We start from the raw sequence: 26,428 nt of genomic DNA, 5'->3' as shown, positions 1-26,428 counted from the left end.
TCCATACTTGCCCTTAGAGCAGGGATGGCTCTGGCCCAAGGAGGGTAGTTTTTGCTTTTGGCCCACCCTTGTGGGGGTCGTGTCTCTAGTGGTTGTGGTTACCACACACATGATCCACACGATGGAGGTTGCACTTAGAAAAAGATTGGACTAAATGGGTTCTTCAATGCTAGGACTCTGGTTATAAAAAGAGGCTGCTAAAGAGATCAAACTGGGTTGACAAGCTTAACCTGGCAGATACCATATGTTGGGAAAATAGCAGTTATGACTTAGATGATGTGTTGCACCACAAACTAAATAGTTGTCAAAACATTTAAGCACCTCTACTTAAAAGGCAAAACATATTCAAACACTGCACAAATGCTGCCAGAACCAAAGCAATAAATCCTAGTGGACAAAGGAGGTAGGTGGTTTTGCTGATTGGGCTTTTAAGATCCCCAGGGAAAATAAAATTCCACCGAAAAGGCGGTGGGGGCTCCATTAATTCTCAGGATAAGAGGCAGGACCCCACTGAGAGGTAAGCTGATTAATCACATGTAGGGAATCTGTTGGGGAGTTGCTTGCCATTCTGCTTTCTAAAGGAAGGAAGAAACAGAAAGCAAGGAGGGGTAGTAGATTATGGAGGAACATGTGCCTTTATGGCTGTGTGAGAGAAATATGCTACCAATATCTGCAGAAGGATGGGGTGCAGCTTAAACTGCATCATAAAGTTGACAATATACCTTTAAACGGTGGACAAAGTATCTTATTATCATTCTTATTTCCATATATACAAGTCCCACAAGACAGCCAACATGCAGAAAACTTTATTCAAATTAGTGATATTTAACGGCATAAAAATACAGCAACTTTGAAGTAAACATTTGTATCCTATTTTAAGATACATCTGTTTAAAGTGCTTTCGATACAAAGTTCTTAACCCGCCGGGGAGGTGCTGGTTTTCTATTTAAGCAAACTTCGGGCAGATCGGGACATGGTCAGGAATATTTAGCCGGTAGTTGCAGCAAATATTTTTAATTACTCAGACCTGCGGATTAACCAAGGAAGACAGGTAATGAAATAGCACTGTTATTGATAGCACTTTTAGCTGAACAACCAGATCAAGAGCACTGGGAATCGTTTCAACAACCAAAGACAATATAGGGTATCTAAATTGCATACATAGAATGGTGGTATTCAGCTATGTTTCACTCAGAATCAACCTACTAAAATTAAAGGACCTAGTTTTGTCATGTTTGTTAATTTCAGTGGGTCCACTCTAAGTAAACCTAAGTTGAATACCACCCTTAGTTTAGTAGTCCTTTCCTATTTCCCACAAAAAACTGGGAATCACAGTTCTAGGAAGGGGCTATGCTACTTTCTTTCAGCATTATTTTTTAAAATTCCCAGAATCCTCTGAGGATATCAGGATAGTTAAACTGGCATAAAATGTTAAGTACATACGTTCATCACATGTAGCAGTATCTACATGTGATACCCAAATACTGTATGTTGACATCCACACCAAATTCTGAATAATTTGTTCCTCACATCTTTAAAAGATGTCTCACTGCTCTAAGCTCATCTGTTCCTGGCAAATAGCAGTAAATTATTGTTTTTCCTATTCTGTTAATATGCTACAGTTTTATAGTTTAAGACTGTGAGCTGAACATTTTAACTCCGTATTTCCTACACACAACATGCATTTTTATCACATGCTTTTTCAGATATGGTAACACCAGTGGCAGATTTATCATTATTTCCTTAAAAGCAGATTTTGGGATAAAGAGCTACTGCTGATTTATCCCTCCCTCCCTCCCTCCTTTCACAAGTGCTGAAAAGACACTCACTGATTTAGATTTTGTAGTTCCTGTGGTAAGTCACAGCCAATGTAAGCTCCATTTGTCAAACTGTATTCCAATAGAGCACTAAAGCAGGCATCCTGACCAAAGAATAATAAAAAGATTGTTAACAAGTACAGAATTTATGAATATGAATTTTAACAAAAGTAATCCTGCAACCAATTTATAATTTTGCAGTATTTGAAAACAGCATGCCTAAAGAAGAATATCTTTAGAACATTCTTGGTAGCTGACTTTCACATAAAACTGTTGTTAGGAAACATAGGATGCTATTGTATGAGCTGGACTGCAGCAAACATATTCTAACACAGCCTTGTGTTTAAACTTGCTTGCTAGTAGACTACCAGGAATTTCATGCAGACAAGTGAGCAGTCTCGGCAAGAAGGGATGGTTTCTTTGGGTAGTCTATTTTTAATGAGCATGTTACTTTAAAAAGGTAAAGGTAAAGAACCCCTGACAGTTATGTCCAGTCGCAGATGACTCTGGGGTTGCGGCGCTCATCTCACTTTACAGGCTGAGGGAGCCAACGTTTGTCTGCAGACATTTTTTTTCGGGTCATGTGGCCAGCATGACTAATCCGCTTCTGGCGAAACCAGAGCAGTGCACGGAAACACCGTTTACCTTCCTGCCAGAGCGGTACCTATTTATCTACTTGCACTTTTTGGTGTGCTTTCGAACTGCTAGGTTGGCAGAAGCTGGGACCGACCAACGGGAGCTCACCCCGTTGCGGGGATTTGAACTGCCGACCTTCTGATCAGCAAGCCCAAGAGGCTAAGTGGTTTAGACCACGACCCTATATAAACAGCTATTAAAGTGAGGTGTTTGAAGAGTTTATTATGTGTGGGGTTTCTTAGCTTATGTGATTTAGCCATATTTATATTTTAACTGTTGTTTTATGTTTCCATTGTTGTAGCTTTAAGTTTGCAACTTACTACAAAAGTTACAAATATGAAATACACCAAGAATGAAAACCACTCATCATTAATATTTATGCCATAATGGAAACTTCCTTTCTTCTTAGCTAATGCTTTACTGAATCATATTAATCATTTTGAAGGATGATTTTTGATATTTTCTGATATTTTGAATTACTATGACTTTACTGAATCGATAAGTTTGTTGCTGTTTGCTTTATTTAAACGTTATTGTGTTTGATAATATAGTGATTGTAATGCTGTCGTTGTTTCAATGCTTTTGTGGTCACTGTGAACTGCTTTGAGCTCAACATATGTTGTTGGAAATGCGGAATAGAAATATTACATCAAAATCAAATCAAATTATTGTGTTACATTTCTACTGAAAAATCTGGGTTCTTTTGGCTTCAGTCAAGAAATTATTGTTGCATCCCAGGCTGTTCCATCTTCAACATAGACATGGCTGAATTCACCACATATTCAATATCATTATGACCCTTTTCACTCTCTCATGGGTTAATATTGCCTGAAGTAGAAAAGCTGGAACACATAAGCAGGTGTGAATGTATTCTAAATGAAAAGCCCTTTCATATAACTTTTACAGTATTTATACTACGGATAGCCACAGGCAACCTGCTATTCCGCTCTGAAATTAACAGTTTTAACTGAAGCAAGCATAAATTCAACATTTTGCATTGGCAGATAGCAAGCAAGCAAGCCTTACTCTGACAAGCACATGAGGATTCCCCACTATAATGAGCAATGCCTTGGGTCTGGTAATTGCCACATTAAAGCGCTTTGAATTAGTAAGGAAACCTAAGAGTTGTTTTTCATCAGCAAATGAAGTTTCGTTTGACCGAACCTGGAAGAAAGCAGAAACATTAAATCCTGCAAAGGTAATTCTACAGACGTTATATGTTTGTGTGTGCGTCCATATATACACCCACACACATACTCTATGCAAGGTCCAACTATGTTGTCTTGTGTTAGGAGGCAACCCTAAGAGATGCTGTACCACCACAATGCATTAGCTGTGCAACATCTGAGACTGCTGTGATTGGCTGGAGCAGTTGCAGCAGGTCCCAGCTAGAAGTTCAAAAGTCTATAATGCTCATTCCATAACTACTGGAGGGGATCTAGGATGCAAGGGCCTATGATTACAGCGTGTGTGACGGACAGCAGAGCCAGACCAGTTGGGTGATATAGTCCCTCAGAAATCCCAACAGAGTGCTGGAGCTTCTCTCTGCTTGGCTACCAAGACGGCTAGCCAAAGGGGGTGGAGAGGCTTTGGGAGGGAGTATAAAAGAAGGATTTTCAGAGGGAGTTAGATAGGGACAGAGAGAGGGCTTGATTTGAGATGGAAGATAGGGATTAGGAGAGGATTTGACTGAGGGAGAACTGGTTCTGATCTGAGTGGAACATCCACATTGAGGAGACTATCCATAGGAAGAGGAAAGAGCCTCACAGCTTAGACAGGAAGACCAGGTTGAGTGACTGGGGAAGGTATACAGACAGGAGTTAATTGGAGGGCTGAGTGTGAGCCAGGAGAGGTAGAAGCTGTGGGTAGAGTCTCATTCTAGCCAGGAGCAGAGAGATCTTCTAGAAGGAAAAGACTCCCAAAACCAGTTAAAAGGGGTGTAGTGATCCCCAGGGTCTGTTACACTATTTGGAAATGCCTCAGCCAGGAGTAGGATTAAGAGGTTGGGTAATTGACAAAAAGTGCCCTTTGCTCGTGAACCAAAATATTAAGCTGTGAAGAAAGCTGTGCTGTGTCAAAAGTATTTTACTCTAACACCTGTCATAACTAAGTAAAGGCGTGAGAGTGAAATAACAGAAACTGAGTTAAGCATTTTACCATCTCATCTAGAAAACTGAACATCTACCGGAAGTGTAAATCCTGATTTTTAGCAACTGACATTTAAGAAAAGTTGTGCATTTACTACTTTAATGCCTCTGACATCTTAAACTTAGCGCAATTAATAAGTTAACTGTTTCCTGAAAGAACACAACTCCAGACCCATCCTTCTTTTTACTAACTTTGTTTTTGCAAATAAAACCTTTCTAATTTGTTCAATTTCTGCCTAAGACTCCAAATCACTTAAGTTTTCTCTCAAACAAGAATTCCAAAAGATAACATGTGGTAATTTAGAAATTTAATTAATCGTTGTACCAAGCGGTAGGTTCACTACAGGTTTAATTGAGGCAGTTAGCGGTGGGATCTGCTAAGTTTAATTGGAGCTAGCAGTACATCTGTTACAATAACACGGCTGCCGTTTTAAAAAATATAACAGAGCACAATCCTGTTCTCCCAAACACAAGTTCTGCCCTGACCAGTGTGAGCTGCCAATGCTTTGGACTGTGGATTCACTCTCCTGCTCTGCCCACTTTCCTGGGAGTAAGTGTCCTGGGAGTAAGCATCACTGAACAAGTGGGACTTATTTCTGAGCAAACCTGCAGAGGACTACGTTGTCTGAACATGCCTATCTAAAATCTCTGCTGATCATTAAGAGTAATGCCACCTATTTTTGCATTGTTTTGTTGCTTCCACTCGCAGCTCTTGAGAATGTGACCAATACTTGGGTGTTTCAGACACACAAATAGCATCTCACTACATACTGTTGATAGGATGATCACTAGGAATTCTTGCCCTTGAAACTCCTCTACAGAGCCCACTTTGATGTCGGCTAAATCCACACTGCGCAAGAGGATTCTGATTTTTTCTACCTAAAGAAGAGACAGTATGACAATTACATTTCAGTTATGGCATTCAACAGATGAGCAAGAAATTCAGTTCCTGAAATCCAACTCTGAATATGGACCACAGGCCAAAAAAGGTTAACCTCCTCAAAGCTAAACACATAACAAGGGAGAACTGTAAATTTAGGTGGCTTTTGGTGAAAATATCCTGTTGCCTATGTAATGCTTTACTAACTTTAGATTAAGATCCACCATCACTTAAATCCACTCTTGCATCTTTCAAAATTATAAGCTATATGTAATGTAGTAAAGAATATACATATTGCCTTGGATCTTAACAAGGCTTCTGCATTGAAAAGCTTTATGTTCATGGAGGAGATTGAGATCCAAGAAACGATCCAGCTGGTGGAAGAAGATAAATTTGGGAAGTGGCAAAAGTTAGCTCACATTGTGATGTAAAGGTAAAGGTACCCCTGCCCGTACGGGCCAGTCTTGCCAGACTCTAGGGTTGTGCGCTCATCTCACTCTAGAGGCCGGGAGCCAGCGCTGTCCGCAGACACTTCCGGGTCACGTGGCCAGCGTGACAAGCTGCATCTGGCGAGCCAGAGCAGCACACGGAACACCGTTTACCTTCCCGCTGGTAAGCGGTCCCTATTTATCTACTTGCACCCGAAGGTGCTTTCGAACTGCTAGGTTAGCAGGCGCTGGGTACCGAACAACGGGAGCGCACCCTGCCGCGGGGATTCGAACCGCCGACCTTTCGATCGGCAAGTCCTAGGCGCTGAGGCTTTAACCCACAGCGCCACCCGCGTCACATTGTGATGTAGATCTATCCAATTTTCAGTTTCTCAAACAATATGCAAACCAAAACACTATAATCCTTCAAAATGTGCAGTTCTCCAACTCTATAGTGGGTACACAAACATGCACCCTGGGGGAAGTGTGCCTAAAAATGCATTTATTAGAGAAAATAACATGTGCAAATGCACTACAGGAGGGCAAATTGCTTACAAAAATCAGCATGTGAGACAAAAACGTGTATATTAGTCAAAATGAACTCTAAAATTCTTTTGAATTCTCATGGGGACTTTTTGTTGGATGGGCAAATCACAATTTGATGAGGAAATGTTGAACTTAAATACTAGAAAAATAAGAAACTGAAAGAAACCAAAATTGACAAGATTCGCCCATCTCTAACGTACACTTTGTTGTCTGGGGTAAATATTCTAATAACTTCAGCAATCTTAGTAGACTTATGTCCCCAGCCAGATGAGTTATAAATAGCAATGATGATGATGAGACGTACCTTCTAACTGTTTTTTTTTTTTTTAATAGTTGTGACTGCCATCCTCAACATGGCTTTTAGAACCTCTTAGGGTATGCTTACAATACCACCCCAGGTAACAAGCAAAACATGTACCAATAACATTCCATACAAAAAGAAAACGAAGAGCAGACAAAAAACAAAGAATAGCATAGGCACAATAGAAATCCATAGCATGAAGCCATACCTGCTTTTGATAAGGCGTAATCACTCCAATATCTTTCTGTGACACTGAATGGTAGATGCTTTTAGCAACAAGGCAACAATAAAACATTACTTGGACTGCTTCTGTAGGATTGAACCAAGAAGGATTGTAGCCTTCACGAGTTTCAGTGCCCTGGCAATTGGGAGGTGGGAAAAGAAAACCGTCAACAATGCACTTTATATTTATTTTCCTGAAAGTCTGATAGCCTGTTTTATTCTCATGATAACCATTTTGATAATAAAAGTGACTTTAATGTGGTTATCACCAAACAAATAATGCATTTTCATATTAATTAATTAATTAAATTAATTAAGGCATTATTATTATTATTTACCAGAAAAAGTCAATTATTTCAACAAAATTGGAATCTTTTTGTTTTTACTTAAAAATCTGTCAAAATCTTTCTTCAATTTCTAAGTATTTCATTTACTTGATTTAGGGGGGCAGCTGCCCTCCCCAGCTATGCCCATGCCTAGACCCTAAGTTTTGCCAACCTCTCTTTGGATACAAACATGTTTTACGTACTCTCATTCCATGAAAAACCAGGGGGAAACCTTTCCTCGGCAGCTTGTTCCATCCCAACAAAGAGTTTGTCACAGAAGGATCAGCACACACTTCCAACTCCTTATGGTAAAAGAGTCTAGATGGCAATGTGAGCAGTGCAGCATGTGACCTGTAATTCTTCACAAGCTTTGTAATCTGCAAGCAAAGAAAGTAAAATCCAGAACAGGGAGCTGTACATTATTATCTGAAGCAAATGCTTATTGGTACATGGGGCCAGTTTTGCCACGTTTCAAAGAATGTCACTTCTGGAAGTGGCTTCCTGATGGACCTCACTGGGAATATGTCTGTAAGGTAAGGTAAAGGACCCCTGGATGTCTAAGTCCAGTCAAAGGCGACTATGGGGTGTGGTGCTCACCTCGCTTCAGGCCGAGGGAGCCGGCGTTTGTCCACAGCTTTCTGTCATGCGACTAAACTGCTTCTGGCACAATAGAGCACCATGACGAGTGCCAGAGCATACAGAAATGCTGTTTACTTTCCCACCACAGTGGTAAATATTTATCTACTCACACCGGTATGCTTTCGAACTGCTAGGTTGGCAGAAGCTGGGACAGAGCAATGGGAGCTCGCCCCATCACATGGATTCAAACTGCTGGCCTTCTGATTGACAAGCCCCAAAGGCTCAGTTGTTTAGACCACAGTGCCACCCACGTCCCTAGTTTAGATGTACAGATTGGCTCAGTTTGTGTTGATCTTTGCCAGCCCATGTATTAAGACTGGAACAGGAGCTCTGCAGGCCACATTCTTCCCAGAGAGAAGAAATTTGAGTTTCCCAAGACAGATTCCATCAATGCCCCCAATCAACTCACTAGGCTGGGGAGCCCCAAATGTTTCCAACCTTAAAGTTGTGATGCTACTTGCTGATTACACCTGTTTGAAAAGGCTACTGGAGTCAATGTTATAACTTGTACTGTATTTTAGATCTGCTATATAATATCTGTTGAGAGGTGAAGAAATTGACTAGAAGACAGCAGCTTGCATTTAATGAAAAGATACAAGATTATATACTATACATCAGAGTGGAGAATCTTTTTCAGGTCGAGGGCTGCGTTTCATCCGGGCAACCTTCCAGGGTCATGTGCTACTGGTGGGCGGGGCCAGAGGCAAAAGTGGGAGGGACAAGAAATATGAATTTTATTTTCGTGAAGTATGCTAGTTTCGACACACCTGCAGCCACCATCACCCCCACTCTGCCTCTATAAATACAGGCAGGTATTATGGGGGTGGCAAGTTTTGATGAAACATGGTTTTACGTGGCATTCGTAACATTTGTTTTGTATTCTTTCGGCATCAGCAAAACCACTGGTTGACTGCTGTACTGAATAACTTCAAAGACTGAGCGGTTAACATCATTCCCCAACTAACTTACCAACAGAGGATTGTATGATTCAGTAGCACCAAAAGCCTCCTCATCTCTCTGATATAGAGGGCGACTCATCAGTCTCTCCAGCAGGGAAATGTTCAATCCATAAACTGAAGCAAGCCTGGATTTTATTACTGGACCTAGCTGCATTGGATCACCTGAAAGGACTATCTGTAAATACAATTGTTTATTATTATTATTTTAAAAACGGAAACTTAAAATTAAGTTTTAATGTAACATTTTCATGCAATATATTTACAAAACATGTTCAGGGGATCTTGGAGTTGTGTGCCATCAACATGCAGGTGGCTTCCAGCTCACTCTGCTTTTATGTCTGTCCAAGGAGGACCTGTTGATGCCCCAAACAGATACCTGGAGTCAGTAATGGGCTGTAGGAAGGCTAACGAAGTGAGGCTAAATACAGATTTTTTAAAAAGAGGTGATGTTGATGAATGGTCTATCAGTCTAGGGAAGTGCTCTAGATCCCCACTCCTCTCTTAAGGCCAGCGTTCACAGTTGGAGAGGGGTGGGGGGTACTGTGTGGTCCAGCACTGCTGCTAGATGCTCAGGTAGGCAGCAATAGCTTGCACTGGTTTCTATCAGCTCTGGTTGGTGAGAGCTAAATGGGCCAGCTAGAAAGGCACAGCTAGACTGGATTCGAAAGGCACAGCTAGACTGATTTACTGCAATGCACTGAATATACAGTATGGCACATTTGGAAACTACAGCTGGTCTAAAACACGACAGCTGGACTATTAAGTGGGAATGAACTCTCTGAGCACATCATGCCAGTATTAAGTGTGCTTCACTGGCTAGTGGGACAGTATTTTGTTTCCATACTCCAGTGCTGGTTTTCACCTTTAAAGCCCTAAATGGCATGAGTCCCAAGTAACTGAAGTACCACCCTTCTTCAAATTAACCTGCTGAGCAGTTAAGATCTTTGTCTGAAGCCATTCTCTTGGGTACTCACATATTCTGAAATTAGATGGGTGGCTACTAGAGGGAGGGCTTTTTCTTTTTTCCAGTGATGGCTTCCAATTATGAATTTCCATTATTGAGCATATGGGTCTCGGAAGCACCGGGCAGTCCTTCAGGCTTAGTGGAATAACTCAGTTTATGGGTAATTTGTTTCTCCCTAAATCTGAATTAATTGTTTTAATGTCTACTGGTTTCAAGATTTTACTGCTGTATTGTACTGCCTATTGCTGCTATGTTATTGTTTTGACAGCCACCTAGAAACGTTTGCAAAAAGGCAGCATTTGTTAAATGGGTCCACAATTCTCCTGCCTACAGTCAAGTCACTGAAATCTTCTGTCTGGGTGCTATGGAAAGATATAGCGAGAACAATAATGTGCAATACGGAAGAAGAGCCAGTTCAGTCATTCCTCCTGCTCAGGCCAATATCTTTCCCAGCCCTTCTCAAGAATTCCTCTCTTCCTTTCGTTTTCTTAGCTGGAGATGCTGGAATAAACATGAACATTAATTTGTGACCATGTGGCCTATTACCTTACTAAGGTTTAACAGTGTTTGATAACTACAATATTGCAACAAGATGACAATTAAAAATCAAATACATTGCCATTTAGAGCATGTTCACACTATCAAATCTTGTCTTAAAAGCATGAGATTCATGCATCCACTTTGCTCCTGTTTTTTGCCAGCAAATAAGCCTGGAAGTCACAATCAAGTTTTGCAGCTTGGGCAAAGGAAGAAACGACGTAGTTGCATGCAGCGAGTGCTTTTGTATAAGCACATCCTTAATATCATATGCACCAGCAGTATATGGCAAGATCTTCCAAAAATTTAATATTTTCTTCTTTCTAGAAACTTTATTTCACGACTCTCAAAGGAAAGGAAAGAGGCTCAACCCAACGAAGGCGGTAGAAACGTACACACCTGCCCACTGACTTCTGAAATCAGCCCCAGTGGAATGAGGCTTTCTGGTTCACTGGCCTGTCCTGCTTCATCCAAAAATGCATGTGTAAAGTGTCCAAGCCTAGAGTTAATAGAACAAAAGTTGAAATTGCCGGCTTGTTGCATGTTCTGCTATCCTGTGCTGTTACCAAAGCAATTATTTAAAAAACCAGAAATACAATACTTGTGAATGAATAGTGCTTCAATCCAATTAAAGCCTTTGATTATCAATTCGTACAAGTTTAAACAGGCTGCCTTGGGGCTGCTTCACATATGTTACAATAAAGTGAACATACATAACATGCTGATATGTGAACGAACTGTGGAAGACTTGAGGCTTGTGCAATCAACTTCTTTTGCTCCTTTACAATCCGTGGAGCTCATGTGCTCCCCTCTCCTCCTCTTTCACATTCATGAAGAAGAGATGGGAAAACTTTTGCCAGAAGAAGCAGTGGGTGACAAGGTCACTCAGTGAGTTTCATGGAATTTTTTGATAGTTAAAATGACATGTTAAAATATTCAGTGACTCAGATTATACTAGTTACAGGTACCAATAACAAACTTAGTTGGTCTCTAAGGTGCTACTGGAAGGAATTTTTTTATTTTGCTCAGATTATACTGTGAAACACATTATGAATAAAGACCACAGAATGATAGGTTGTTTTTTAATTTCCTCATTTTTCTTGGTTCGGGTGACTACCTTAGGGCATCTTTACACCCCTGTCTTTTTCTGAATGATTCACAAAAACATGCATTTGCAATACCTTATTCCTATTTGGTAGAACATTCCTGCACTGCTGCATGTTACTATGATGATCCTGAATCGAGATGCTTTCCAGATGTCTTCTCCATCTTTGCTGTAAAGCTTTATCACATCACTGAGAGTCTATCAACACAAAACCAGCAATTGGGCATTAAGTATTTTTATCACAGGGTAAATGTACAGCGTATAGCTCATGTACACAGAAGGCAGTACAGTTAAGTCTGCAAATTACGTACATTTAACTTGTGAGCATTCACCTTTATGTGAGTGGCAAAAAAATATTTAAAAGGGGGCAAGGTTCCGTGAAAAATGACTTTGGCGATCCTACCCACAGTTGCACTCAATCGGTTTTAGGTAAAGGTAAAGGGACCCCTGACCATTAGGTCCAGTCGTGGCCGACTCTGGGGTTGCGGCGCTCATCTTGCTTTATTGGCCGAGGGAGCCGGCATACAGCTTCCGGGTCATGTGGCCAGCATGACTAAGCCGCTTCTGGCGAACCAGAGCAGCACACGGAAATGGCGTTTACCTTCCCGCTGGAGCGGTACCTATTTATCTACTTGCACTTTGACGTGCTTTCGAACTGCTAGGTTGGCAGGAGCAGGGACTGAACAACGGGAGGTCACCCCATCGCGGGGATTCGAACCGCCGACCTTCTGATCGGCAAGTCCTAGGCTCTGTGGTTTAACCCACAGCGCCACCCGCATCCCCAATGGGTTTTGACTATATGCAATTTTGGCTTTAGGTGCAATCCCTGGAAGGGAACCCCTCTGTAAGCTGCAGACTTACCATAAGCCAAAACCAAAGCATAATTTTAAAGACTGGGGGAAAAGATGCCAATAACTTGTTTTTGTTTCTGTGAAGTTTTACTGACTGCGAGTCAACAATTCTCAACTACATGGGACCAAATGTCTTGACTCCATATAAGGCAGCCTTCTATGTTCCTAAGCCTTGCTCAGTACAAATAAAGGGAGAAAAACAGCAATGAATTCAAACTAAACAAACTTATTGTACATAGCCAATGCTGAGCTTTTAAGTGCATGATCTACCTCATAATGCAATTAAGATACAATGAAGTCACATAGGGTACATCAAGCTTTTAAATAAAATTTACCTCTTCATTTCTGCTGGAAGCGTTAACTCTGACCATAACTCCTGGCTTTAACAAGTTGCTGTCATGAAGTCGTGAACAAACTAGATCTGATGCACTGTTTGATGGCGCGCAGACCAGTATTCGGCTGTCTGGTATGGTGTAATGTATCTAAAGTTTTAATTTTAAAGAAACCACAAAGTATTTAAAATACTGAACAGAATTTTTTTGCTATTTTTTATTTATTCATAAGTCATCTGCCATTTAATAAACAAAGACCAGCATTTGTAATAGTGATTTCCCCCTGTTCACTCAAGTTCCAAAATCCATCTGTTATTATGAAATCTTCTTGAAGAGAGACAAAGATAGGAATAATGCTGCCGTCAAAATATCTCTGTTATCCACCAATTACAGCTGCATTCACATGCCATGGTAAATCACAGTTAACGGTTCACTGTGAATGCATATATGGTTCCTGCTTCGTTCCTCCCTTAGTATGAGCAACAAAGCATGATCTTTGGCTTAGCGTTGCATCCAACCTGGGAATTGTGGTTTGCTTTGTAGCTTATTGTTCACACTTGTGCTAGGGGAGATGCAAAGCACAAGCAATCTCTACATCCAAAGCAAACCATTAACTATGGGTTACCATGGCTTGGGAATACTGGCTACGCATCAAATTACAGTGGTGCCTCGAGTTAAGTACTTAATTCGTTCCGGAGGTCCGTTCTTAACCTGAAACTGTTCTTAACCTGAAGCACCACTTTAGCTAATGGGGCCTCCTGCTGCCACCGTGCTGCAGGAGCACGATTTCGGTTCTCATCCTGAAGCAAAGTTCTTAACCTGAAGCACTATTTTTGGGTTAGCGGAGTCTGTAAGCTGAAGCGTCTGTAACCTGAAGCGTATGTAACCCGAGGTACCACTGTAGAGTTTTCCCTTTTTATATTGCTCCGCCATAGAAGGTTTCCATTCTGAAACACATGAAGTTGCACCCCTTCAAAACATCAGAGCAACATCACTGTGATGAGTCTCACGCCCAGAGGATACAGTGTAGACTGGGCAGGTCATGCTATCCGCAAATCAGAAATTACTTGTGGTAGAACTCTTTCTACCTTCTCAAGCAATGGGAATGCACCTCAAAGATAATTCATTGTTAGACAAATACAGTCATACCTTGGTTTTTGAACAGCTTAGTTCTCAAACATTTTGGCCCCTAAACGCTACAAACCTGGAAGTGATTGTTCCGGTTTGCGAACTATTTTTGGAAGCTGAACGTCTTACGGGAGCTTCCTGCAGCCAATAAGAAGCCGCACTGAACATTTTGGAAGTCAAACGGATTCCATTCGACTTCCAAGGTACGACTGTAGTTGACAAAGTTAAAATTCTTAAAAGTGGCAGCGTCAAAACCCAAATATATTGTTGCTAACTGTTACCTGCAAAATTGCTTCAATCACTGTGACAGTTTTACCAGTTCCTGGCGGTCCAAAGAGAATGTAAGGAGTTGGACGACATTCACCACTAAGAATCCTTTTCACTGCTAGTTTCTGATGCTCATTCAGCATGGGATTGAAGAAGTCACAGTTTCTTCTACTGGATACTGAAGTTCCATTTACTACATTCAAAATTGTGTATATTAAAAAGTGTTTTTCTCTGGCTTGCAAATAATTTTTAAAAGTCAGTATTTAAAAGGTTTTTCTATTATTTACAATATTCTTATACTAACGTGTTTGTGTGGCAATAGTCACCACATCAGAAATGATAGCTCCCTCGTCTTTTGGCATCCTTCTTTCATTGCCATTTTGTACCCTCTTATCCTGCAAGTAGCAAAAGAGAAGAGCCAACTGTATTTAAATATACAGTATTTAAAAAAATAGTAGCATCTGTTCAAATTTTAGATTTGATAATTCTATGCAAGTCATGACTTCATAATTTCAGGCACAGCTTATTCCTGTGTAAATTCCAAAGAGACTTCAAACAGTTTGCATATACAGTGGTGCCCCGCAAGACGAACGCCTCGCAAGACGGAAAACCCGCTAGACGAAAGGGTTTTCCGTTTTGGAGGTGCTTCGCAGGACGAATTTCTCTATGGGCTTGCTTCGCAAGACGAAAATGTCTTGCGATTCCTGGGGGTTTTTTTCCGCTCCCCACCCCTTTTTCTAAGGCACTAAGCTGCTAATAGCCTTTTAGCAGCTAATCCGCTAATCCCTTAAACCTTTAATAGCTGCTAATAGCCGCTAAACCGCTAATGGGCTTGCTTCGCAAGACGAAAAAACCGCTAGACGAAGAGACTCACGGAACGGATTCTTTTCGTCTTGCGAGGCACCACTGTACAACACTGCTCGGAAAAACATTTGAAAAATGTTTGGAAAAGAGTTCTTAAAATGTGAAGAAAGAAGACAATGCACTTTTCTCCTCATGCTGTCCCTGACTTAACTAAACTCATTGGGAGGAAGAGAGAGATTAGTTGCTTAATTTGGAAGAGGGGAAAGATGTCCATGCTTAACCTTCAGATACAGCCACTCTGGGCCTTTTCCATTCTGGCAAGTAGATAAATAGGAACCACTCTGGCGGGAAGGTAAACAGTGTTTCCGTGCACTGCTCTGGTTCGCCAGAAGCGGCTTAGTCATGCTGGCCACATGACCCGGAAGCTGTCTGCGGACAAACGCCGGCTCCCTCGGCCCATAGAGCGAGATGAGCGCCGCAACCCCAGAGTCGGTCACGACTGGACCTAATGGTCAGGGGTCCCTTTACCTTTTTAAGCAAAGTTTAAAGTTTATGATGGAAGGAGAAAAACAGGGCATGAAAAAGCCAATAAAGATTTAATAGAAATTCCCCAGAGCTGTAGAGGCCAGACAGTGCATGTAACTACCCAGCTTACTCATGCAGCTATTCAAAAGAGCTATGCAAACATGCAGCCAAACTCCAGGTTTCTCTGTTTTGAATATTTTTTCCACCAGGGATTTAGGAGTATAGCACACCAACTCTACCAACCCCAGTCTGGGCAATGTTTACAGAAGAGTGTTCGGTGTACTTTGATGCAACAATGCAAAAAGCCCGCTGGGATGAAGGGGTAAGGAAAAGGATTTGCTTGGTAGGCTGGACCCTGAGGTCCCTGCCACCCCACTTTGATAGGTGGGTGGGGCTTAATTTTAATTCAACCCCCCCCCTTGGGACAGGGATTGGTTCCACTTGGGAGCGGATCCCAGTGGCATTTGCACCAAAATTTAAGAAGTGTGGAGTGCAACCCCTGCTTGCAGAGGAGGAATTGGAAGTGCACACTAACACTCTTGAATATTCCTTTGCAGCTGTGGCCTTACCCGCCCCACACCTGACATCAGGCATGCGTGGAAACAGCGTCATAGGTCAAATTAGGACTACTGGCCTGGGGGCTGGAGGTTCCCTATGGCTGCTCTAGCATAAGAGGAATCTGCATCAGTTTCCTTTGGCAGGTCCTTTGGTACTCATCTATAGGGAAAACTACAATGGAGGCATTATAAAAGGCAGAAGACATAGATGGTGAAGATGTGAAGTTGCTATGGAGAAAAACATGTATGAGTCATTAACTTCACAGTTCTTCAGTTCGCGTTTTCAAGACAGAGAACAAACTATTGTATTGAACATCCCAAATGATATTCTGACGTCAATATCCAAGTGTAAAATGTTGGCAAGTAGACTATTTATAGTGGCAAAGGAACAAAATTAGGTTCTCTTATACATCTTAACTTTACAGACTGCCACACCATTTGGTAGTAAACAGCTTATTGTAAAGCAGATAATAAATGGATGGCAAAGGCATACCTCATCTTCTTCTGTGATGTTTTGCTTTTGTGCATCGGAAAGCCATTCTGAATCACGCCACTGCTTGACAACTTGTGGAGATTGCACAGTGACCTGATATGGAAATAAAACTTGGGAAAGAACAGGAAGGAGAGAGAAACAGGAATGGTGCATAATTCTGAATAAGAATTTGATCCACTGAATTACTTAATAGAAACTGACAGTAGAAGATGTCAACACAATTTATTCTTACAGTCTTTTAAGAATAAGAATTTCAATAGTGTCTTCCCTCAGCCTAACCCTTTTTCAGCTGAAGTAGCCCTCAGGGGCGGGGGGAATCCAAGTTACAAAGTCAGCAAAAATTCTAACAGTAACACTCTCTCCAAAGTGTATTAGTTACTCCCCTGTGGACACAAAGACTTTCAACTTCAAACCTCAACTCCAGTTCTACACCAAAAAACTGCCCCTAGACACATCAGTATACCTGAAAGAGCGTCTCCACCCCCATCGTTCTGCCTGGACACTGAGGTCCAGCACCTAGGGCCTTCTGGTGGTTCCCTCACTGCAAGAAGCAAAGCTACAGGGAACCAGGCAGAGAGCCTTTTTGGTAGTGGCACCCACCCTGTGGAACGCCCTCCCACCAGATGTCAACGAGATAAACAACTACCTGACATTTAGAAGACATCTGAAGGCAGCCCTGTTCAGGGAAGCTTTCAATGTGTGACATTTTAATGTATTTTTAATCTCTGTTGGAAGCCGCCCAGAGTGGCTGGGGAAGCCCAGCCAGATGGGTGGGGTACAATTAATTAATTAATTATTGTTATTATTATTATTAGTAGTAGTAGCGTATGGTAATGTAGGAAAACTGATCTGATATGTGAGATGACACAAATATCCCACCTTTTTGTCCTAAATGTATGGCTTGTTCTACTGCAAAATGGCATCTTCGGCTGGTGGTCCTGTCAACAGATCAGATTACTAGTAAAAGACAATAGTATCCATAATCAATATACGTGACATACCTAATATACTTTAGGGCTGCTGTGATATTTACAATAAGAAAATACTAGTTTCATAAGCTAGCTAATTCTGTTAAGTCAATGCACATTAACACCTATGAAAAACTGTGACTCTGAAATATATTATTCAGCATTTCCCGAGTTGTGTGAAGAATGTGTGCTCTTTTGCTTCATAATGAATTGAAATACAATTTTAAGAAAAAGCATACCTGCTAACAGTAAATTCCACATCCATAGGTTCAGAATTATATGCCTGTTCAAACTCTGGGTTAAGCTTCAGAGTAACCTCTTCATCATGAATCTGTATACAGAAAGGAAAAAAGACCACAAACAATTATTTATTATGTTGTAGCACTGACAGAACTCTTAACATGGTATGATGGCGATGATAAACATAAATAATTATTTGTACCCCACCCATCTGATTGGGTCGCTCCAGCCACTCTGGGTGGCTTCCAACATATATGTGTGTGTGTGTGTGTGTGTGTGTGTGTATATATATATATATATATATATATATATATATATGCAGGTTTTGGTGTCCTCGGGTGTCTTCCCGTGTAAAAGTTGGGGTGTCTAGGCGACGTTTCGACGAGGTCTCACTCGTCATCTTCAGGCTGGTGCTTTCGGCTTCTTGTTACTGGAACAGAGCAGGATCTCAGTGTTTGAGTTCCTATAAATACTGTTGAGGAGGTGTGGTGTATAGCCTCCAATGTTCTGGGCAGAGAGGAGGTTCCCAGGCTAGTGTGCCTTTTCTTCTTTTGTTCCTTAATTACTTGAGGGATATCTTGGGTGATTTCTTGAGTGATTTCCTGAATCCCACTTAGGTGGGTCATTAGGTGTGGATTAGTTGCTAAAGCCTTCGTGTCTTTAACTAATCCACACCTAATGACCCACCTAAGTGGGATTCAGGAAATCACTCAAGAAATCACCCAAGATATCCCTCAAGTAATTAAGGAACAAAAGAAGAAAAGGCACACTAGCCTGGGAACCTCCTCTCTGCCCAGAACATTGGAGGCTATACACCACACCTCCTCAACAGTATTTATAGGAACTCAAACACTGAGATCCTGCTCTGTTCCAGTAACAAGAAGCCGAAAGCACCAGCCTGAAGATGACGAGTGAGACCTCGTCGAAACGTCGCCTAGACACCCCAACTTTTACACGGGAAGACACCCGAGGACACCAAAACCTGCATTCCTGTACCCGTGAAAATCTACGAAAGCATATATATATATATATATATACATACATAGTAACATTAAAAGCTTTCATATACAGGGCTACCTTCAGATGTCTTCTAAAGGTTATATAGTTAGTCATCTCCTTGACATCTGATGGGTGTTCTATGCTAACAGTAACTTTTAAGCTTTTAAGAAAAATGTTTTAACAGAAATTGCATTTAACTGTTGAAATTCAGAGATTAGAAGCACTGAACATATCTAAGAACTTAGATATAAAATAATTCCAAGGAATACCAGTAACAAAGTATTTCTTGTACTTTTGTTTCCTTTCAAAATCTTAGGCTGTCATGCTATAAATGCTTACCTGGGGGTAGGTCCCACTTACTTCTCAGTAAACATGGATAGGGCATCAGTGTTAAAAAAAACGAAACAGGACAAAAGCCAAATAAAGCAAAAGATATGGGGAGCTTACCTCAGTGACAAATGCAATGTAGTGGACTATGGGCTCTGAATAATCTTGGGTCTTCAATATTACTCTGTCACCTGAATTAGAAGATATAAATTATTTCATTGGTCCTGTACAAATTATAGCAATTAGGTGGCTATTCTGTACACAGGAGACTGAAAGAAAAGATCTATTACTGAGAATGATCAGCATAGTGCTATTGTGAAATATGGTGGCACCTTGGGTTACATATGCTTCAGGTTACAGACTCCGCCAACCCAGAAATAGTACCTCGGGTTAAGAACTTTGCTTCAGGATGAGAACAGAAATCGTGCTCCGGTGGCATGGCAGCAGCAGGAGGCCCCATTAAGTACTTAACACGAGGTACCACTGTAACATCTTTATGAAAGATTATTAGGATTTGTGATTTTCAAACCCAGCTACAGTGGTACCTCTAGTTATGAACTTAATTCGTTCCAGAGGTCCGTTCTTAACCTGAAACTGTTCTTAACTAGAGGCGTGCTTTCGCTAATGGGGCCTCTTGCTGCCACAGCGCCGCCAGCACACAATTTCCGTTCTCATCCTGGGGCAAAGTTCTCAACTCGAGGCAACTCTTCCAGGTTAGCGGAGTTTGTAACCTGAAGCGTTTGTAACCTGAGGCATTTGTAACTCAAGGTACCACTGAATTTGTCAGGACTTTAAGGACACTGCTATGGAGCTTTATATACCCTACTTATTCTGCTGTTTCTGAATTTTTCTTTTATATTGGGAAATAAATGAAAACAGGTAGGCGATACATATCTGAGATCTCTGATGAAAGGAGACGCACTTTAAAATTAAAAAGGGCTTATGTTTATATGTATATTTTCTGTAGGTTTTTGGTTAAAAAAGATTTAAGAAACAAAAGTACTTTACTAGGTCTGAGCCCTGCCAAAAGGTATTGGCAGGACCACTTAATGCTGTTCAGATCAGTGTTCTGCTGACAGAGCAATATCAACACTGTTTAAGACAATAGAAAATTCCACACCTATACATAAAGAAGGGCGGCCCTCTGCAACTCCTGGCACCCGAAGTACCAACAAATTTCCATTCTTTTCCAAGGTGACTCCACACATAGATAATTCTTTGATTTCCATCTCTTCATAGATTTCCTCCAGCCACAGCAGAGCAGAAAATTTTGCTTTATAATTAGCTAGAGTCAGGGCCTGAAAAGAAAGAAGCTTTATATCACATCATTTATGTATTAGAGAACCACAAGAGCCCTCAAATACCAATGAAGGGCTGTGGAGCTGTGAACTCAATGTAAGAAAACATTGCTTTTGAGGAACTCACAACACACATCAATTCTGCAAGCACTTCTCAAAGTCTCTTTATTTACCACATCTATATTCCCTTCCGTTCATCATGGAAGTCAAGGCAGTATTTATAGAGAATCCAAGGCAGTTCAACAGCCAAGTACTGACTGGGCACAACAAGTTTAAGATGTCCACTGTATAACAAATGGGGGCAAGCTGGTCATTTAATGCTGGGGTGGGCAGAAAGTAGATCTGATCTACTGTTATATCTCTGAGGGTTTTGCAGTACATCAGCAAGGATTTCTGGCTCAATATTGTTCAACAATAGCAACAAACATCCCCCTTCCCAAAAACTCCTCTACTGAAATGAATAAAGCTTGGAGAAACTAAGAACACAATGAAAACACGTATTTATAGGCAAATTATAGCCCACCCTTCAACTGGCTCTGAGCTATGTATGTTATCTATGCTACAGAAGCATCATCCTACCTCTCCAAGACTTGGTTGAAAAATCAGTATGTCCATTTTCTTTTCCACACATCTCCTTAATAGATCTGGAATAGGGTACTGGGGAAGGAAACTTGGTAGTTGTCTCCTTGAGATTCTAAGGCATTAGAAGTTAATAAACAGTAGTTTACTGTCAGGATACAAAATCAATTCTTACATATTCCAAGTTGGCCAGTTAGGATGGGATTTCATTTAGCAAATTAAGAAAACTTTTATCAGCCACAAAATGTATAGGGCCTAGAGACTGACTTGACAAAATGCAAGGCACTGATCAGCCAGCTGAACTGCTAGATTTTAAATTTTAAACATTTTAGATGAGTTGGTTCCCGTAGACCTTATCAGTAAACATGCAACATCCATGTTAAAGAGCTACCTTGGTCATCCCATTACCACAAGGACTTCCACTAACCCCAAATGACTTCCCCTTCATATTCCAACCACCATCATTTGCTCTGGAAGGCACATGGCCCTTCGAAGATTGAACATAGTAAGTCAGAGTAAATACATTTAAATATTGGGAAATCTGTTGCTAATACAGATCTGTATCATGTCCAGTGCTGTTAATATGGATTTGCAGCATGTCTGGTGGTCCTTTTCTAAAATTCAACCTAAGTGGGAACAACAGTTGATTGAGAAACTGCTTCTCTTCCCATGGGAAAGATGGAAGATTAAAGAACTCAAGAGTGCCAAAACGGATAAAACTGACAGATGTAGTTTCCTGAAGAAATGGACAGCTAGAACAAACACCCTAAGTAGCATCCTTTTATTGTAGTTTAGAATAAAGATTAGGTCACAGGAATATTAAAAATCCCATTGTATTTATCTAATCAATTCTCTGTCATTAAAAAAAATAATTATGGAGACTGAAGATTTGTTGCTGTCGACTCCCAGCCACATTCCAAGGTGCTGGTTTTATCTTGAAAACCGTAAATGAACTGGCCCACAAAAGTAAAGGACATTCTCTTCTCTACTACAAGCTCCAGCCTCAATTTTCTGTTTGTCAAGCTAAGCTAATGGCCACAAGGAACGGGGATCTACCAGGTAATGAAGTCAATGAGACTTTAAGATTTTATGTATATACTTCAGGATGTTGCCTCTGCATGTGCTGCTCGCCAACCCCCCCCCCATCAACCCCTTAATGCTTTCTTCAACTCCCTATCCCCTCCAGCACCCCTTCCAGCTCACCCCAATTCCAAGAATTCCGTTACTGCCACTCACAGAGTGGGAAAGTAAGAGGAGAGTGTCTTTTTCCCCTTTGCCCCATGCTGCTAAAATAAGAAAGTGTGTATTCTGAAATGCATGCTTCCTTTTGACTGCAGTGGACCAAGGGGTGGCGAAAATGATGGAGAGTGTGTGAAGGCTTTCCTGAGTCTCTAGTTAACCAATGGAATGGCTCAATCGGTAGAGCATGAGGATCTTAATCTCAGGGTTGTGGGTTCGAGGTCCACTTTGGGCAAAAAGATCCCTGCATTGCAGGGGGCTGGACTAGATGACCCTCAGGGTCCTTTCCAGCTCTACAATTCTATAGTTCCTGCTAGCCAGTTCGCTCAGCCGGACCACCTGCCCATGTGTCTGTGTGGCTGCCTGCTTGCTTGGGCTCTGGGCATTCCTTGCTCTGTTGTGAATACATGCAAGAGGCAGCAGTGATGACAACAACAGAGGGAACATGGGAAGGTCTCCCTTGCTCTGCTGGCCTGCTCACTTTGCCCTATTACTGTCACACTGGAGCTCACATGGCTGCCAGTACAACTTTAAATTACAGAATTATTCCACAGCAACAAAGATGGATACTGTTATGGTTCCAAGGGGTTGCTCGAGAGCAAGCAGGCAAATACTTCCCTGCTCGGCTGTGAAGCCTTGCTTTTGATGCCAAAATAAACTTTATCTGTCCAGAGTGCCACTCTCCTGTGGCTGGCTCATTCGCTGGCAGAATCCGTGAGTGGGCAGTCCTTAAACCTTCCCCAGCAAAGTAGTTTCTTGACGCCCAGTCTGTGCCTTCCCTCTCGGCGCAAAACTTACTGCGCAAGGAGGGTGTGGGTAACAGGAGGGTGTGGGTAACGGAGGACCTCTCCCCTCCCTGCTTTGCCCAGGCAAGGTGTCCTGGCACCGCCTTGCCTCCTCCGAGCCCTGAAGCTCCTCTCCACTGGAGGCGTGGTTACTCTCCTCCGCTGAGGAGGAGCTGCTTCCCACGATCTTTGGGGGCTCTCTGTAATCCATCCGGCTTTCCCCCTCTCTCCCCTGAGCCGATGGCAGTTCCCTGACAGATACAACGAAATAGATATAACCCCACCCAATTATTATTATTTTTCAATTAAAAAAATCTAAAGGCTTGCTTAAGCAGATTATCATAGTGTACTTGGCAGTACCTTTTCAATTCTGGTAAAACTATTGTTGCCTTGTCGTTATGCGAGTCCGAAGTGATTTGACGTTTTCGTTGGGAAAAAGGCTGAGTGGCTGCTATTAATAACTCCTCTTCTGTTTCTATAGTTGCTTCAATGTAGCGACCGATAACACAGTCAGAAAAACAGAGCAACAAGAGGTCTTTGCAGCGGCCAGGGTTCCTTTAAAGGCACAAAAGCAAGGCAAAACTTTCATTAAAAAACCTAAATGAGACAAAGCCTACAGAAAAGTTGTCTTTTACTCTGTGCTACGCATGCGAACAAGAGAACCAAACAAAGAGTATCTGAGCAGTTTTCCGCTTCTTTGGTGGACAGCAGAGCTTGAGATTGGCAGGTGAACACAGGAGTGAAAGATGAAAATGGTGTGTACATAGATGTATGGGGCAAAGCTGTGAATGAGACAGTCAACTTTTCATTGTTGACTGCAAACTGTTGGACCTGGAAGGTGCAAAATTAGAGCTAGTCATCATCAAACATGACAGTGAAACAGGCTCCAGTGACTGAAACAGAAAGCACTCTCTCTTTCTCTCTCAATTAACTTAGCAGAGTGTATAAGAAAACACAAATAGCAGTTGTTCTGGAGGATAAAGGTAAAGGGACCCCTGACCATTAGGTCCAGTCGTAACCGACTCTGGGGTTGCGGCGCTCATCTCGCTTTATTGGCCGAGGGAGCCGGTGTACAGCTTCGGGGTCATGTGGCCAGCATGACTCACCTGCTTCTGGCGAACCAGAGCAGCGCACGGAAACGCGGTTTACCTTCCCGCTGGAGCAGTACCTATTTATCTACTTGCACTTTGACGTGCTTTCGAACTGCTAGGTTGGCAGGAGCTGGGACCGAGCAACGGGAGCTCACCCCGTCGTGGGGATTTGAACTGCCGACCTACTGATCGGCAAGTCCTAGGCTCTGTGGTTTAACCCACAGCGCCACCCGCATCCCTGTTCTGGAGGATACCCGTCCCTATTGCAAGCCACAAGTGCAACTTAAAATCTTTTATTATCTGCTACTCCTCTGATCATTTGTCCAGCCTATTTTGCTCTTATAGTTCCTATACACATCACCCTCTTTGCTTTGCCACTAACTCAGCTGTTCTAGTGCCATAACCTATGAATTCTGAGAGCCATGCCCAAAGTATTTGGGTATTTAAATCAGAACCTTTGATTACAAATTCTTTCAAACATCACCTTAAAGGATCAAACTGGTTGAACAGTAAGACATTTCATGCAAAGACAGATTCCCTTGCATATAAGCTAGGACTGATTCAAATGTTGTTCTGAATAATTGGTGCATACTCCAGAGAGCTAGAATTCCCTCTTGGGTGACAGCTACTTCCCTGATGAGATCAATTGCTAATTAGGCAATTCCTTTTCACACTGCAGGCAACCTTCACTGCTGCTAGCCAAACTTCTGTTGAGGGGGAGGAACATGAAAGCATAAATGTTGAATATATTATCTGTTCTCAGACAACCAGATCTTCTGAAGCCAAAAGCAGGTATTTAGCTACACCAAAGTTGTGTCATACCTAGGGATTTGCATTACTAAAATTGCACACTGGACTGCAATTCCTTCTGACTATCAGTTAGCTTTCTGGCCACTAATCCCTGAACCCTTAATTTACTGTTGTTTTGTAACATTTTACAACAGCAAGAAAAAGAATGTACTGTATACTTACTTTGCAGTGCATGTAACTACTATAGAAATCTTTCTCCCAGAAGGCAGAGAGATAGCCTCGATGGGTTCTGCTGTTTTCTCTTCTCCAGTTTCTTTTTGCTCTTTTTCTAGTTTCTCAGGTTGTCTGCTAACAAAGTTGTCATCGTCTCCAATATTGTTTTCATCCACAGGCTGAACTTCTATGGAAGTAAACAAATTACACTATTCTAATTACACAGAATATAACATGCCGAGGCTTCTTTATAGACAAGAGAGGAATTAGGCATGTATGTGTGACTTTTTTCTTATATTCTTATATTTACCTGATGGATTCCCTAGGGATGCTGCAGAACTCTTCTGACATGTTCCTGGCACTTGAAGACAAAATTGCTTCTCTTTATCCCAGCCACCTAATTTGCAGCTAATTAAAGAATGTGCTGCTTTCCCTTTATTCCTAAAAAGGGGGGGAAACACACATTTAAACCTCACTGTTTATATGTCAATAGAAATTCATTCTATCTATTATTACAATTTATTATTATTATTATTATTATTATTATTACAATTACAGTGATACTTCGGGTTAAGTACTTAATTCGTTCCGGAGGTCCGTTCTTAACCTGAAACTGTTAACCCGAAGCACCACTTCAGCTAATGGGGCCTCCTGCTGCCGCCGCGCCGCCGGAGCACAATTTCTGTTCTCATCCTGAAGCAAAGTTCTTAACCCGAGGTACTATTTCTGGGTTAGCGAAGTCTGTAACCTGAAGTGTATGTAACCCAAGGTACCATTGTATTAGATTTTACACCTTCCTCCATAGGAGCCCAGGGCAGCAAGATGATACACATGCCTACCCTGCTGGAACCGTAATTTGACAGTAGCAAGCAGATGCTCTGACAAGCATGTCTGTGTTCAAAGACATCCACAAGACACAAGGGGTTGCATCCAATACTGCCCTTATGTAAATGGAATAAGTCCTTTCAGCTGCAGAAGGCACTTGGTCGAGCAGTGGCATCCGTGAACACGGGGGGAGCTTAATTTCAACAACTCATCCCTCCCTTCGGAAAATCTGTTAAGGGAGATTAGGGAACCCTGTGGAACATCTCAGGAGGTGGCACTGAAGATAGGTTGTTTAGTGGAGGCTTCTACAAGATTAAAGACATTTCTGTAAATGGCAAGACTACTTCTATACAGGCAACACCTAATTTGTTGAGTTCTGGGTCATTGCATGCAATGATGGAGCACACATAAGCACATTCCGTCCCCTTTTCCAGCTCCTTCCGGGTCGCTGTAATGCAATATGAAACGTGTGTAAATCAGTCGTTGCCTGTGCACGGAAAGGCATCAATAGATGCAGGCCAAGATTTTTTATTATTTAAAGATGCAACAATACTCTTTTTTTAATTTAAACCCATTTCCTCTCTTTATTAAGCTTAAGTAATGACACAGACGTGGCTTTACCTGCCCTTTCGCCTTGAGATGCAGCATCA

At 41.7% G+C, this 26,428-nt stretch overlaps 1 protein-coding gene across 3 annotated transcripts in view; it reads right to left on the bottom strand.

Annotated features, from left to right (window-relative positions):
• Positions 1-790: 790 nt before the first annotated feature.
• MOV10L1 (Mov10 like RNA helicase 1) overlaps positions 791-26,428 on the bottom strand; it is a 39,162-nt gene continuing 13,524 nt past the window's right edge. For 2 of the 3 annotated variants that reach the window (XM_083399430.1, XM_083399432.1), the window contains 21 exons: positions 25,264-25,394; positions 24,963-25,140; positions 23,260-23,454; positions 20,876-20,990; positions 20,119-20,296; positions 19,119-19,189; positions 17,672-17,763; positions 17,344-17,402; positions 16,465-16,574; positions 14,390-14,480; positions 14,100-14,278; positions 12,694-12,840; positions 11,584-11,705; positions 10,802-10,901; positions 8,912-9,076; positions 7,507-7,680; positions 6,964-7,113; positions 5,372-5,479; positions 3,480-3,617; positions 1,830-1,921; positions 791-1,027 (listed from right to left, as the gene is read on the bottom strand). In XM_083399430.1, the coding sequence (XP_083255556.1) occupies positions 1,018-1,027; positions 1,830-1,921; positions 3,480-3,617; positions 5,372-5,479; positions 6,964-7,113; positions 7,507-7,680; positions 8,912-9,076; positions 10,802-10,901; positions 11,584-11,705; positions 12,694-12,840; positions 14,100-14,278; positions 14,390-14,480; positions 16,465-16,574; positions 17,344-17,402; positions 17,672-17,763; positions 19,119-19,189; positions 20,119-20,296; positions 20,876-20,990; positions 23,260-23,454; positions 24,963-25,140; positions 25,264-25,394 (2,605 nt within the window). In that variant the 3' untranslated portion in view covers positions 791-1,017. Of the gene's footprint in view, positions 1,028-1,823; positions 1,922-3,479; positions 3,618-5,371; positions 5,480-6,963; positions 7,114-7,506; positions 7,681-8,911; positions 9,077-10,801; positions 10,902-11,583; positions 11,706-12,693; positions 12,841-14,099; positions 14,279-14,389; positions 14,481-16,464; positions 16,575-17,343; positions 17,403-17,671; positions 17,764-19,118; positions 19,190-20,118; positions 20,297-20,875; positions 20,991-23,259; positions 23,455-24,962; positions 25,141-25,263; positions 25,395-26,428 lie in introns of all 3 variants that reach the window. The other variant, XM_083399431.1, reaches the window with a different exon arrangement.

Source organism: Podarcis tiliguerta, assembly GCF_965153285.1.
Source record: "Podarcis tiliguerta genome assembly, chromosome: 10".
NCBI classification, from domain to species: Eukaryota; Metazoa; Chordata; class Lepidosauria; order Squamata; family Lacertidae; genus Podarcis; species Podarcis tiliguerta.
The sequence above is the reverse complement of the archived record's forward strand: the minus strand, read 5'-3'. Positions and strand labels throughout refer to the sequence as shown.